This window comes from Streptopelia decaocto, assembly GCF_964273445.1.
Source record: "Streptopelia decaocto genome assembly, chromosome: Z".
NCBI lineage: Eukaryota > Metazoa > Chordata > Aves > Columbiformes > Columbidae > Streptopelia > Streptopelia decaocto.
In genome coordinates this window covers 45796535-45809743 of record NC_138657.1, presented here as the reverse complement: position 1 = coordinate 45809743, position 13209 = coordinate 45796535, and the positions used below count along the sequence as shown (strand labels likewise).

The window sequence follows — 13209 nt, the reverse complement described above, 5'->3', positions numbered from 1 at the left end:
AGCTTTAGTCCAGGACTCTCCCTAGCCCATATATGTGAAGTACAACAGTCATTTCTCAATAATAGAAAGAATTAAAAAAACAACCAACCACCCCCCCCCCCAACAAAAAGAAAACAAAAAACCAAACAACAACAAACAACTAAAGAAACAAATGTGGAGTGAAAGAATAAGGCTAAACTTACAATGTTTGGATGCGAAAGGCGAAGAAGAACTCCGATTTCTGTGCGGACGATTTTCTTGTCTACCTGGTTAAAAGTGAGAAGGGAAAAAATGAAAACAATATTTTTGTGTTTACCATAGAAACCTTCAACTGCATCACAGGAAAATGTCTATGAACAGCACTTTGAGATGTTCTGGGAGAAGAAGTAGATGTTATACACACAAGTCAAATATACTGTGAGGAGTAATTTTCCTTTAACATGAGACAGATACTATAACAGAAAAACATCTGCACCTAGCAAAATGATTACAAATGGACATGTACAAGTCACACAAGAAGTGTATTATAGGAAAGAAATCTGAAAAATGTGATAAAATTCCTATTTTTACTCAAGTTCTGCCCTTGTATATCACTACTTATGTTGGTTGAGTTTATGCCATGTTCTTCAGCAGGTGTACTGGAAAAAGGTTTCACACACAGGATGTGCACATCAAAGCAGTGTAACATACTGCTTAGAACAAAAAAGTGATGCAAAGGTCGAACACACACAGCTACAGACAGCGTATCAGATTTAAGTTTCACTTGCTTCAGACACATCAGACAGAATGGTCTATTAATGCAAAAGACTATCTGTTTGGTTAAACCTCTGAGAGAATTAGCCCTCACCTTCCCAAATTGCAGTCTGTAAAAATCCAGACACAACCTACGTCCTGTTGGGGGACACCAGTCTTTTCTCACAAGAAATACAGACCTAGGAAGTGTTTCATTCATGAAAGACAACTGCAGCTCTCCCAGTACTTGAATGTTTAAGAAATAAATGAAAATGCTAGTAAGCAAATTATACATGCATTTATGTTGCTATGGTAATTGATACACTTATGAAGAAACTATCTGGTTTGTAAATATTCTCAAAAACCCTAGAGAAATCCTACACTGGTGACTATTATAAACCTATTTCTTCTATAGCACTCTTCAGCTCAGGTATTACAAAATCAACGAGAATCAGCAAGTTAAGTCACTATCCATTCCAAACCGATGACACAGATGACATCAAGCAGAACATTTTGAAGGCGGTTGTGTGGGTTTTTTCAGTGAAGGCTTTTTAATCAAACATGTATTTTGGTTTTGTGGGTTTTTTTCATCATATGGGAAAAACAAAACAATACAAAAACCTTTAAAAAGGACATAAAACTACCTTAAAATTCTTAGTGAGGAAGACATATGCTTAAAAAAAAAGATCTCCCCCCTTTTTTTAATCACCTGAAAGAGGAGATATACTTCTCAGGTGTTTTTTTTTTTCCCAGCAACAACAAAATCCAAGTATCAGTCACAATTGGAACTACAGGATAGGCATTGATTCTCCCCTTGTGTCAGTCAGGAATGACTCCAGGTTAGTAATGCCATGGTGCTCTGAGAGTGGTGTAAATGAAAACAAGCAAAGAAGGGAGGGAGGAAGGGAGGGAGGAAGGGAGGGAGGAAGGGAGGGAGGAAGGGAGGGAGGGAGGAAGGAAGGAAGGAAGGAAGGAAGGAAGGAAGGAAGGAAGGAAGGAAGGAAGGAAGGAAGGAAGGAAGGAAGGAAGGAAGGAAGGAAGGAAGGAAGGAAGGAAGGAAGGAAGGAAGGAAGGAAGGAAGGAAGGAAGGAAGGAAGGAAGGAAGGAAGGAAGGAAGGAAGGAAGGAAGGAAGGAAGGAAGGAAGGAAGGAAGGAAGGAAGGAAGGAAGGAAGGAAGGAAGGAAGGAAGGAAGGAAGGAAGGAAGGAAGGAAGGAAGGAAGGAAGGAAGGAAGGGAGGAAGGGAGGAAGGGAGGAAGGGAGGGAGGAAGGGAGGGAGGAAGGGAGGAAGGGAGGAAGGGAGGAAGGGAGGAAGGGAGGAAGGGAGGAAGGGAGGAAGGGAGGAAGGGAGGAAGGGAGGAAGGGAGGAAGGGAGGAAGGGAGGAAGGGAGGAAGGGAGGAAGGGAGGAAGGAAGGAAGGAAGGAAGGAAGGAAGGAAGGAAGGAAGGAAGGAAGGAAGGAAGGAAGGAAGGAAGGAAGGAAGGAAGGAAGGAAGGAAGGAAGGAAGGAAGGAAGGAAGGAAGGAAGGAAGGAAGGAAGGAAGGAAGGAAGGAAGGAAGGAAGGAAGGAAGGAAGGAAGGAAGGAAGGAAGGAAGGAAGGAAGGAAGGAAGGAAGGAAGGAAGGAAGGAAGGAAGGAAGGAAGGAAGGAAGGAAGGAAGGAAGGAAGGAAGGAAGGAAGGAAGGAAGGAAGGAAGGAAGGAAGGAAGGAAGGAAGGAAGGAAGGAAGGAAGGAAGGAAGGAAGGAAGGAAGGAAGGAAGGAAGGAAGGAAGGAAGGAAGGAAGGAAAACTTTGTACAGATTCAGAGCATGTGAGAAGCAACAGAAAGCAAAAATCAAACACGAGTGAAATATTCCATCACCTGAACACCTATTTGGAGATAAAGAACATGGTCTATAACTAAATCTTCACAGGTAAACACCCGCCCTGGGATCAAACACAGCATAAGCTCTGTGACTATGAAAGGCTTTACAAACTTTTTGCTTTCTACTCCAAATGCAAGTGTTTCTTCACTCTTGTCTGCTACATAAATACTGAGCAACAGGTTGAAGAACGGTCTCCTGTGCAGTTTTCTGAAAATGCTGTGTGTGCCAGTCTTAGTTTCAACATCCCCTTCCATCAGTGCCGTTATTCAACTCCAATTTACATTTGTGAGTGCAAATGCACAGCCAGGAGCTCCAGAGTTCACTGCTGGTTAGGGGCAGCAAAGGGCTCTTGATGATTCAGAGAGTAATACACATCTAGACCGTCTGCATACACTTTGCATCTCAGACAGGATCAGAAAAAATACAATATTGCATGGACAGACATTTACTTGGGAGAGCTGTTTAGACTGATCAATTTACCATATCCAAAAGCACCACTACAAACTGAACAATCTACAGTTTGTATTCTGCAGTTCTGAAAATGTTTGCACATCAAGCATGCCTGGCAACAAACATGGAAAAGGCTGTCCAAATTCTAAAGATGCTTCATTTTGGCACTGAGTAGTTATAACTGAGAAACTACAGAGGTGTCTCCTCATCTTGCTGGTGGCAACAAATTAAGATAAAAAGTGAACTGAGACTCAGTTTCAGATCCTTGACTTCCTAGACGTTTACTATGCAGCTGTAGGTGAGTCCCTCTGTGATCTGGTTCCTGACCCGACACAAACCAGTTGACTTTCATAATACTTGCTCAGGTAGCAGTATGATAAAAAAGGTACCTAAAAATTCAAGATGCTAAGATGCAATGGCAAATATGCCACAGCTAAACACTTTGGAGTGTTACGGATTTATAAGAAACCTGGGAAATGGCTATTGGGATGGGTTTTACAACAGAAGCGTGCATGTATAAGTGATATGAATCATTCCAGAGTAAATGCAGCTGTGTATGTAGCCATACCATTTTATTAGAGCAGCCTGTTTTATCACATTGTATTTTCTTACTTTCTCCTAAACTAAGTATAGAGCTATATCAACAATTACCTTGTTTTGGCTCCTTCCAACAAAATGTACTTACTTACATCAGGGCCAAATTTGGCCTGTTTTGGCCAGTAGTGTCAGCAATCAGTAGTATCAGTAGTCTCAGTAGTATCAGCAATTCAGTCATTTACATTCCTGGTAGACATTATTTGATATGATGACAGGCATTTCACTGTATAGTGTATGTTGCTAAAGTAACAAATTTTAAAATTGAGATAATTTAACCAAAATGTCCTATTACCACAAATGTTGGGCAAATTAAGTTCCACTAGATCAAATAAAGTGGTCTGATTTGTGTAGAGGTAATAACTGACCAAAATGAAGCTGCAGAACTGTTTATTTTTATCTTCTCTTTGGATGTAATTTAAACACGCAGTAGAATATGTAACAATTCATCTGAACTTTCCTTAAATTAACATTACTCATAGGAGCATTAGTGAGACCTTTGTGAGTATATTGCAGTCAATAATAATTACGTCAGTAGAACCAGCTGTTTGAGAATAGAAAAACAATCAAACGTTAATTTTCAGATGTTTTCAGGTTCCATCAGTTTAGTGATTATCCCACTACAAGCTTCCCTTATTCTCCACATTTATCTTTTCTAAACGGACTAGAGCATGCTTTTGGTCAAACATTTCATTAGTATAATGTGATTTCTACTTAAAATATTACTTTTCTCTATGTGCAAATCTTTAACTAATGCAGGTACCAGATTGTGCAAATGACTGGTTGGGTGATTTTAACACTCGTACGATTTTACTGAACTGTATTTTCAGTTTGCGAACTTTAAACTGCAAACAATCAAGAGGCATTTGCTGTTAAAAGCCTACGAAACAGCATTCTGCTGTGGTACATCCTTGTCAATTTGAGAAGTCATTTGCCAGGTAATCCAGAAATACTTATTTATCAGTTCTTCACCACTGACGCTAGGCATAAAGATTTCACTGACCATAGGCCAAAAAAATCAAACAAAGTTGCTTGATGGCCTGTAATTGTTAAAACCCACATCTATATGCTTCCATGGCTTACCTGTGGAGACAGCCACTGCAAGTGCTAAAGTGCAGCAAATCTGCAAGAACGGCTTGTAGGTGCAATACAGTCCTGCCTTGTGCTGTGGCTTGTAGTGCTTCATAGTATGCTTCTGTAAACAAACCAGGAGCTGTGGCTGCAGCACAGGTAAGCATCTGCATGATGGCTTCAACCTAACTAGATAAAGTACCTGCAGCAGCAAAATTCAGCAACCTGAACCTGGAAGCAAGAGGCAGTCCAAGATCTCAGTGCGCTGAACTGAAATGCCTATCTGTATCACAGCCAGATGCATGGCTTTGCATTGTTACCCAGGGTCACTAGACAAATGGTAGCTTGCTGTGTGCACTCAAAACTGCAATCTTATGCTGTGTTTACAGACAGACAGACAAATGATTAACGGAGTATTTCATGTAACCAAGGCCCAGGAAGTTAGGACAGCATTTGCAAGTGTGGGTGAATGAAACTACCAACCCCTTAATTTATATTAAAACATTTACATTTAAAAGATAATTATCCCTGAATAATTCCTAGTATTTTGTCTCTCCAGTTATTTTATTTCTCTAGAATTAGACATTTATATATTTTATAAATAGGTGTCTACAAACACTGTGTCTTGGATACTGGTCATGCAGTGAAGTAGTGCTAGGTCTATAATCAGTCTATTTCTGATTCATAAATTTCAGACTATTTTGACAAGAGAAGGATCTGGAAAAATACTTAATGAAAGCTGAGATTCTTCCATGTTTCCATGCCCTGAGATGGTGAGGTGGAGTGATGCTGCTTCTGTTTGAATTAAATGAAACAAGATAAAATGAACTGCCACTGTAAACAGATTAACCCAGCTGCTGCCTTGCAGTAAGGTATGCCATCCAGAAAACAGGTGTCCAACAGATGTACAGACCTGTCAAACTTAGAAGAGAGCAAGAAGCAGAACACATTCGTCATTCTGTAAGTCTAGTGTCTGCTGCCCTCCTTCCCCAGGTGCTGTGGACATGAAGGGGCACCTCTGGCCAGATGTGACCACCATGCAGGTTGGGTGACAAAGCTGTGCCAAGGCAAGTGGTGTGAAGCAGCCAATGCAAACAGATTTCGAGGAACTTTACAGCACTGCCCACCTCAGGAAGGCTGTTCACCCCAGCTCTGCACAGCTTCTTACTTAATATCCGACTTAGTGACTCGCATGAATGCCTCTAGTATGAGCAACGAAAGCTTTGTCGAACCAGCAGGTCAGGCTCTGAGCATGTATTTCTCTTGACTTATAGGGAGCATGCTGCAAAGCATTATTGACTTGCCACCACACTCTATTAGAAGTGCTTCCAAGAAACAATTTTAATGTTCATCTCAGCTAAAGTAACTGCTCTGCAGTCTAAATTTTTCTGTATTTTATGTAGTCTAAAAGGTCTGTTCCCAATTGTCAGAGCCACACACATGGCTGCTGGGTTACCCAGATTTTCTCGAAAGGTTTCAGGAAAAAAATAAATTAGCTTGAATTTCAAGCTTGAATTTAAATAAATCTTCACAAGAAGAAGATTCAGAGTACCCATTTTCTGTTTTAGGTTTTGCTTTTTAATTTCAGAGTGTTCTGGGTAAGAGGAATTCCAGCTTCTGCCCAGCTCACACATAGAATATCTTATCAGAAAGCATTTCAGTCAAGACTTCAAGATTAAAACAGTGTAAATAAGAGTCTGGATATGCTTTTCCATCTGTATAAAGCTGGGTAGCACTGCTGAAATCATGCATCTGAGCTGGCCTATGTATCAAAGCAAGATACTGATGCCAGTCTTTACCATAAGTGATAAAGAATTTCATGGGATACAAAAAGTGGTGAGACAGAAAAATCCCAGAACAAATGAAAATAGATCCTTTATATATGACCCAGTCTATCTCTCTGAGTTACCCTGGTGGAATTCAGTAAGTAGCATGGCAGTGGGACAAGGTGTAAAAGCAGAATTAAAAAAAGCTGACCCTTCTGAATGAAGGGATACTTCTTTGTTCCAACTAGGGCATTTATTTAACACCTGCTTTGGGTGATTTCACTCTTTGAATGACTTTTTTCTTTTCTCAATGAAAATAAGTTTCTCAAGTGAAGAATTCCTCCTGTGTTTTAGGGCTGGCATATAGCTTGACCTTCTCAGCAAGGTCAGCAGCTCTCTCTTTGTATCGGAGCAACCTTTGTACTCTTAATGGACTAATATTATCTTTATTTTAAAAGAAGAAAAAATGGTTCAAAGTAATCTTTTCTGTATTTTAAGCCTGGCAGACTATTCTGGTTCTATCTTCATTCAAGCTGAACATGAGGTCCCTGAGGAACACATCAAACAATACAATAAAACACAGCAGTCATTGCACAGCCCTGCAGTATCTTCCATAAACTCAGCAGGGAGTTTTCACTCTGTAGGTGACTGAGAATTTTTGAGCCTCCGTAAGTAAACTTATATTATTAATTAAAAAACACACTATTCAGTATTACAGTAACTATTTTCTGTGTATATGCCCATACTTTCAATTTGTGGCTATAAACCTTCAACAAACGCATATTCTTCAGACTGAACACACTTGCATGGAACCACTGCAAGCTGCATCACTGTGCTTGCGTTTGTCCTGTTAGGTGCCTAAAAGTCTGCTTGTACATGCAAACCTACTGGCTGCAAATACAGATTAGCTGGGTTTGTACAAGCATATGCTTTTGAAAAATGAAAGAGAAATGCACTATCTGCATATGATAGTATTGTTAACCTGTTAAATGTAAATCGTTCCATCAAAGAAGCAACACTATGTTTCTCAAAAAGCACACTTCATTTGCAGGTAAACCATCAGATAGACAGAGGTGATTTGTGGGGCTGTGTAGACTGCAGCACAGTAAATCACATTCTGACATATCTTATTAACAGGCCCTGCATCTTGTAATATGCAGTTTCAAAGTTAAAGCTGGCCAGATGCAGGTAATATTCCCTGAAGACACACAAGCCTTTGCAAATGGGTTTTACTGCTCACCCACACTAACTTGGTGGCATCACTGAAGGCTGAAGGATGGGTCCAGAGGTGCTTATAGCCTGTACAAGACTGGTCATTTGTAATAATATATTTTATGTCTGAGTTCAAAATAAGTTATATGTTCATTAGAATAAGCCTTATTACATGCTGTGGTCTATCTATCTGACTAATTTGGTTGTTATTTCTGTTCCTGAGTCATTTATCCACAGATTTCTGCAAATATGTTTGATAATAGTTGAATGTTTTATGCAAACAAATTTCAGGCTATTAGGTATTAATGAACTGCTCATTTCAGCTATTCCCTATTTATAGTGTTACCCCCAAAGATGGAGGAAGACACTTTTAAGATGCAAGAACAATGTGCAAATCAAAACCTAAGTACATATTTTTTTAGTTCAAAATAGTGATGTTTACAGGATTGTTTAGAAAATTGTACTTGCCATTTTCTTGCCCATTCTTGCTTTTCACCTATGCAGTTACAAATCCAAAGGTTTCCTCTTTTCTCAGTGAAAATTTATTAATCTATTTTTTATTCTCAGTGAGGTAACCAGTTTTAGACACCTGGCATTCTGTAAAAGGCTTGAGTCACATCATCCCTCTGAATAAATAAATTGCCACATAAGAGTAATCCCTTAGAAATCGAGAGCTAGCATCTTGTACAACATTTTATCTTAAAGCTACTCAAATTTCTTAGGAGTCCTCAGCTGCATGATAAAGATCTGGAATATGTGATGTCTGCTTATATTATCAACCAAGTGCAATGCTTGCTATAATTGAAGAAATTGCACATAAATAGTAAGCTAGTGTATGCTTCTCTGAATCAACTCACACTTAAGAATCCATGTGAACCTTCACTGTTACCCAATGAAGGTTTGATGCATCAGGGCTACCATTAATACTGTAACCTCCATCATAGATATAAAATTATTCCATGTGATCAATGTACCAGTTTTGGTTGGAATAGAGTTAATTTCCTTCATAGTAATATATATGGGGCTATGTTTTGGATTTGTGATGAAAACATTGTTGATAACACAGGGATGTTTTAGCTATGGATGAGCAATGCTTATGCAGCATCAGGGCTTCTTCTGCTTCTCATGCTGCCCCAGGCTGGGAAGCACAAGAAGTTGGGAGGGGACATAGCTGGGACAGGTGACCCCAGCTGACCACAGGTTATCCCATACCATTTAACACGCTGCTCAACAGCAAAAGCTGGGAGAAAAAGGAGGAATGGGGAGATGTTTGGAGTGATGGTGTTTGTCTTCCCAAGCAACCCTTACGTGTGATGGAGCGCGGCTGTCCTGGAGACAGCTGAACACCTACCTGCCCATGGGAAGTTTTGCTTTGCTTGTGCATTTATCTATCAAACTGTCTTTATCTCAGCCCATGAGTTTTCTCACTGTTACCCTTCTAATTCTCTCCCCCATCCCACTGAGGGGACTGAGCTGTGTGGGGTTTAGTTACCGGCTGGAGTCAAGCCATAAGAATCATCTATATGCTGTACCACTCCATTTTGCAAGAAATAACATAGATGATGATTGGGGAAGGCCTAGTTGTGAGTCTGATGATCAAGTGAGACTGTTTTGTTCCAAATATTTCAGGTGGGATGAAATAATGATGTCACGTGCAGGTTGAGTCTTGCATGCTTTCTCTGATGAACTACCCTGAATCTCTGGACCTGCCGCTTAAATGACATCTGTACTAAAAGACTTGTAATCTCCTGATGCTAGACAGTTCTTCTGGTAGGTCAGCCCCAAACACTGATAATGAGGCGTTCTGAAGTAATTTCAGTGTTGCTTGGTAGTATATAGAACCTGTAACTCTATACTTAAGTGACTCCATGCTCCAAAACTGCCTAAAATGTAGATGTTATACACTTTATAAACTGAATAACACAGAAAACCAGTAGATCCTCAAAGGAAAGTAGTGAAGGAATCCCCTGTAGAAAGTTTTCAGGGATGGAAAATGAAAAATATTTGATATAGTTGGAAGAGAATACAGAGAAGCATGTGGAAATGGTGAAATGATTAAGAAAGGTAGGCTGACATGAAATCAAGGCCTTATAACTAATTTAGGGTGCTCGCTTCATATATTAGAAACCATGAGCTGAGTTTCTTGTTAGCATTATGTGTCAAGAAATTACGGGACTGTTCTTGTCCCTGGATCTCTCCACTCCCTATAGAGGATGTCTCAGCTACACTAATGACAGCATGTTAACTTGTCTTCTCTGCCAGAATCTGTGAGCTGTGCTGGAAGAAAAGGACAAGTGACTGAGCAGGCTGAGAGCAGCAGGAACATACAGTGAGTTCCCTCTCTGACAGCTCACCCCAACCTGTGAATGCTGTGCACAAGAACCACAGGATGCCTTCCATATTTGATCTTGTGTTCCCTGATGCTACACACAATTCAGGAGTAAATGGAGGAGATGCTGAAAGGAGGCAAATGTAAGCTATATGAAGTTAAATGACAACAGGTGAACATTTGAATTTCAGGAGACTTGCCTATATCTCCCTTTATGGCCACTGAGTGCACGTTCCAGTTTGGCAAATCACACAGAATCAGACCTTAAAAACACTTCTGATGAATGAAGGGTGATTTGGGGTGCAATTTTTGAATTCAAACAAACAAACAAAGAAAGAAAACAAACAAACAAAAACCCAAACCAAACCAAAAAAAAAAAAAAAGAAACACACACACACCCCCAACAAAACAAAACAAAACAAACTGCACCCCCGAAAAGCCCATAGGTTCTTATGCTACTGCAGGTAAGGTCTGTGGCTACTTCAGCTTTTGGTGAGGTCTAGCTACTCAGTGATGGGAAATTATCTGGGACCTTCAACGTAAGTTTTTTTGAAGTCCTTATTACAGCCACAATGCTCTGAACACACTCCCATAAACTTTGAGATTAACGAACTCCGTACAAAGCTCAGTGGTAACAAAGCTGTTTCTCTTTGAACACAGTTCACATATCCACTATACTGGAGGAAAAAGACCTGGCTTATAACACACAAATTCTTGGGTGACATAAGAAACATGTTAAATGGTGACATGATAGTGTGTGTCTGCTATAGGCCACCTGATCATGAAGAACAAGTAGATGAGGCCCTTTAAAGACACTTAGGAGCAGCCTCATGTTTGCAGACCCTGGTCCTCACTGGGGACTTGAGCCACTCTGATAATTGCTGGAAGTACACAGCAGTACACAAGTAACACAGGACGTGGAGTGCCTTGAAAATAACTTCCTCCTCCAAGTTACGCAGGAGTCAGTGAGAAGAGGTGCTCTGCTGGACCTCATACTCACTAATATGCAGGGGTTCATTTGGGATGTGAAGATCAAAGGCAGCCTTGGCTGCAATGATAATGACATGTTGGAATTCAGGATCCTGAGGGCAGGAAGAAGAGTGAAAAGCAATATCACAACCCTGGGCTTTGTGAGAACAGACTTTGGCCTTTTCAAAGATCTTAGAAAAATCCCATGGGATAAGGTCCTGAAAGGAAGGTGGGTGGGTCCAAGAAAGCTGGATCACATTCAAGGATCACATTCTCCAATCTCAAAGTCTCTGCCAAGAGTCTGTGTTGACAAAAAAGGAACTCCTGGCCAAATTCAGACATAAAAAGGAAGCATACAGAGAGTAGAAGCAAGAATGGGTAACCTTGAAGGAATACAGAAACATTGTGCAAGCATTCCGGGATGAAGTTAGGAAAGCTAAAGCCCAGATGGATATGGATCTGGCAAGAGATGTCAAAAGCAATAAGGAAGGCTAAGGCATGCTGCTGAATGAGGCAGGGGACCTGGCTGGATAAGCAGGCAGTAAGGTGAGTGGATGGCCATGCCCAGAAGGTTGTAATAAGAGTCATGTGGGGTATGCCAGCAGTCAGTACTGTTTTACATCTTCATTGATGATTTGGATGTTGGCACAGAGTGCACCCTCAACAAATTTGTAACGACATCAAACTGGGAGGAGGGCCTGATGTGCCAGAGCATCATGTGGCCATTCAGAGGGACCTAAACAAGCTAGGGAAATGAGTAGACAGGAACTTCATGCAGTTCAACAAGGGGAAGTGCAAAGTCCTGCAACTGGGGAGGAACAACCCCAGGCACATTCTGGGGGCCACCCAACTGGAAAGTAGCTTGGCAGAAAAGGACCTGGTGATCCTGGTGGACACCAAGTTGAATGTAAGCCAGCAGCACACTCTTGCAGCAAAGAAGGTCAATGGTATCCTGAGCTGCATTAGGGAAAGTCTTGGCAGCAGGTCAGGGAAGGTGATCCCTCTCCCTGCTCAGCACTGGTGAGGCCACACCTGGTCTACTGCCTGCAGTTCCGGGCTCCCCAGTGAAAAAGAGACACAGATACACTGGAAAGAATCCAATAAAGGGCCGTGAAGATGATGAAGGGCCTGGAGTGTCCCTCATATGACAAAAGACTGAGAGACCTGTAGCTGTTCAGTCTGGAGAAGAGAAGACAGAATTTTCCTGTGACGTAAAGCAGGCAGGGGGTGGTTATGGATGTGTCATGAACTGTGGTGCTAATTGCCTTTACAGATCTAGCTTCTAGCCTCTGTATCTCACGTGTTTCATATCCATATAACATGGAACTGCTAACATGTTTTCTCACCATGGTGTTGTTACACGGTGTGTAATAACACAGTAATAGAAACAAAGGAATAACTAAAATGAATCATAATGGTGAGATACATAATTTTCCTGGAGTCCTGATTTGGTTTCAAATTTGTAGAAATTAGGGCTCTTATCTGCAGGAATTAGGACTTTTTTTCATAAATTCTTGAAAGCCATGTCACAGACTTGTTCTGACTTTGTATTTTCTCATATTTTTACATTGAAATCCTGTACCTACTATGTTAGTCACTCAATCTAGAAACCTACAAATATTATCATGCTATTTCTTCTTGTTCCACTGTTCTTTTTTTCAGTGTATGAAGAACTAAAACCCATGAGTGTTCCATATCTTGCAGATAAAACCTAAATTTTTGCAGGGTGATATTCCTGAGAGTAGCACTTAGAGGTTCTCAGAAGTTAGCATATCATGTAATCTTTGCGATTCTAAAATAAATTAGAAATCAGAATTCTCTCAAAAAACCTGTAAATGAAAGTGACTTGAATACCATAGGACTGAAATGCAAAACAAATCATCTTATTTATGCTATTTCTTATTACTTATGGAAATTCTTCCATCTGGTTTCAACTGTATCTACTAAAAACATGCCCAGTTGGAGTTTCAAACATCTGCTCATTCAATATATGCAAAGTATAATGGAATAGCTTGTTTGAAGACTGCTTAAAACAAAGGGAGAGGAAAAAAATAGTGGGGCAGGGTTTTTTACATTTGTAGGAAAACATGTCATTAGTTACTTTTTATTTATTCAGGGTTTTTTTTTTTGTTTTGTTTGTTTGTTTTGTTGTATGTTTGTTTTTTCTTAAGGAAGATTAAGTTATTCAAGCAGAAAGTAAGTTTAGTTTGGCAAAAATTTAGGATTAACCTCACCCATACACACC

General features: G+C 40.3%; 1 protein-coding gene across 1 annotated transcript in view; it reads right to left on the bottom strand.

Moving 5' to 3' along the window:
* The window catches only part of CAMK4 (calcium/calmodulin dependent protein kinase IV), a 186084-nt gene that overhangs the window by 76897 nt on the left and 95978 nt on the right, over nucleotides 1-13209 (bottom strand). Inside the window, exon 3 of the mRNA XM_082074306.1 lies at nucleotides 183-245. Coding sequence (XP_081930432.1) covers nucleotides 183-245 — 63 coding nt within the window. The remainder of the gene's footprint in view (nucleotides 1-182; nucleotides 246-13209) is intronic.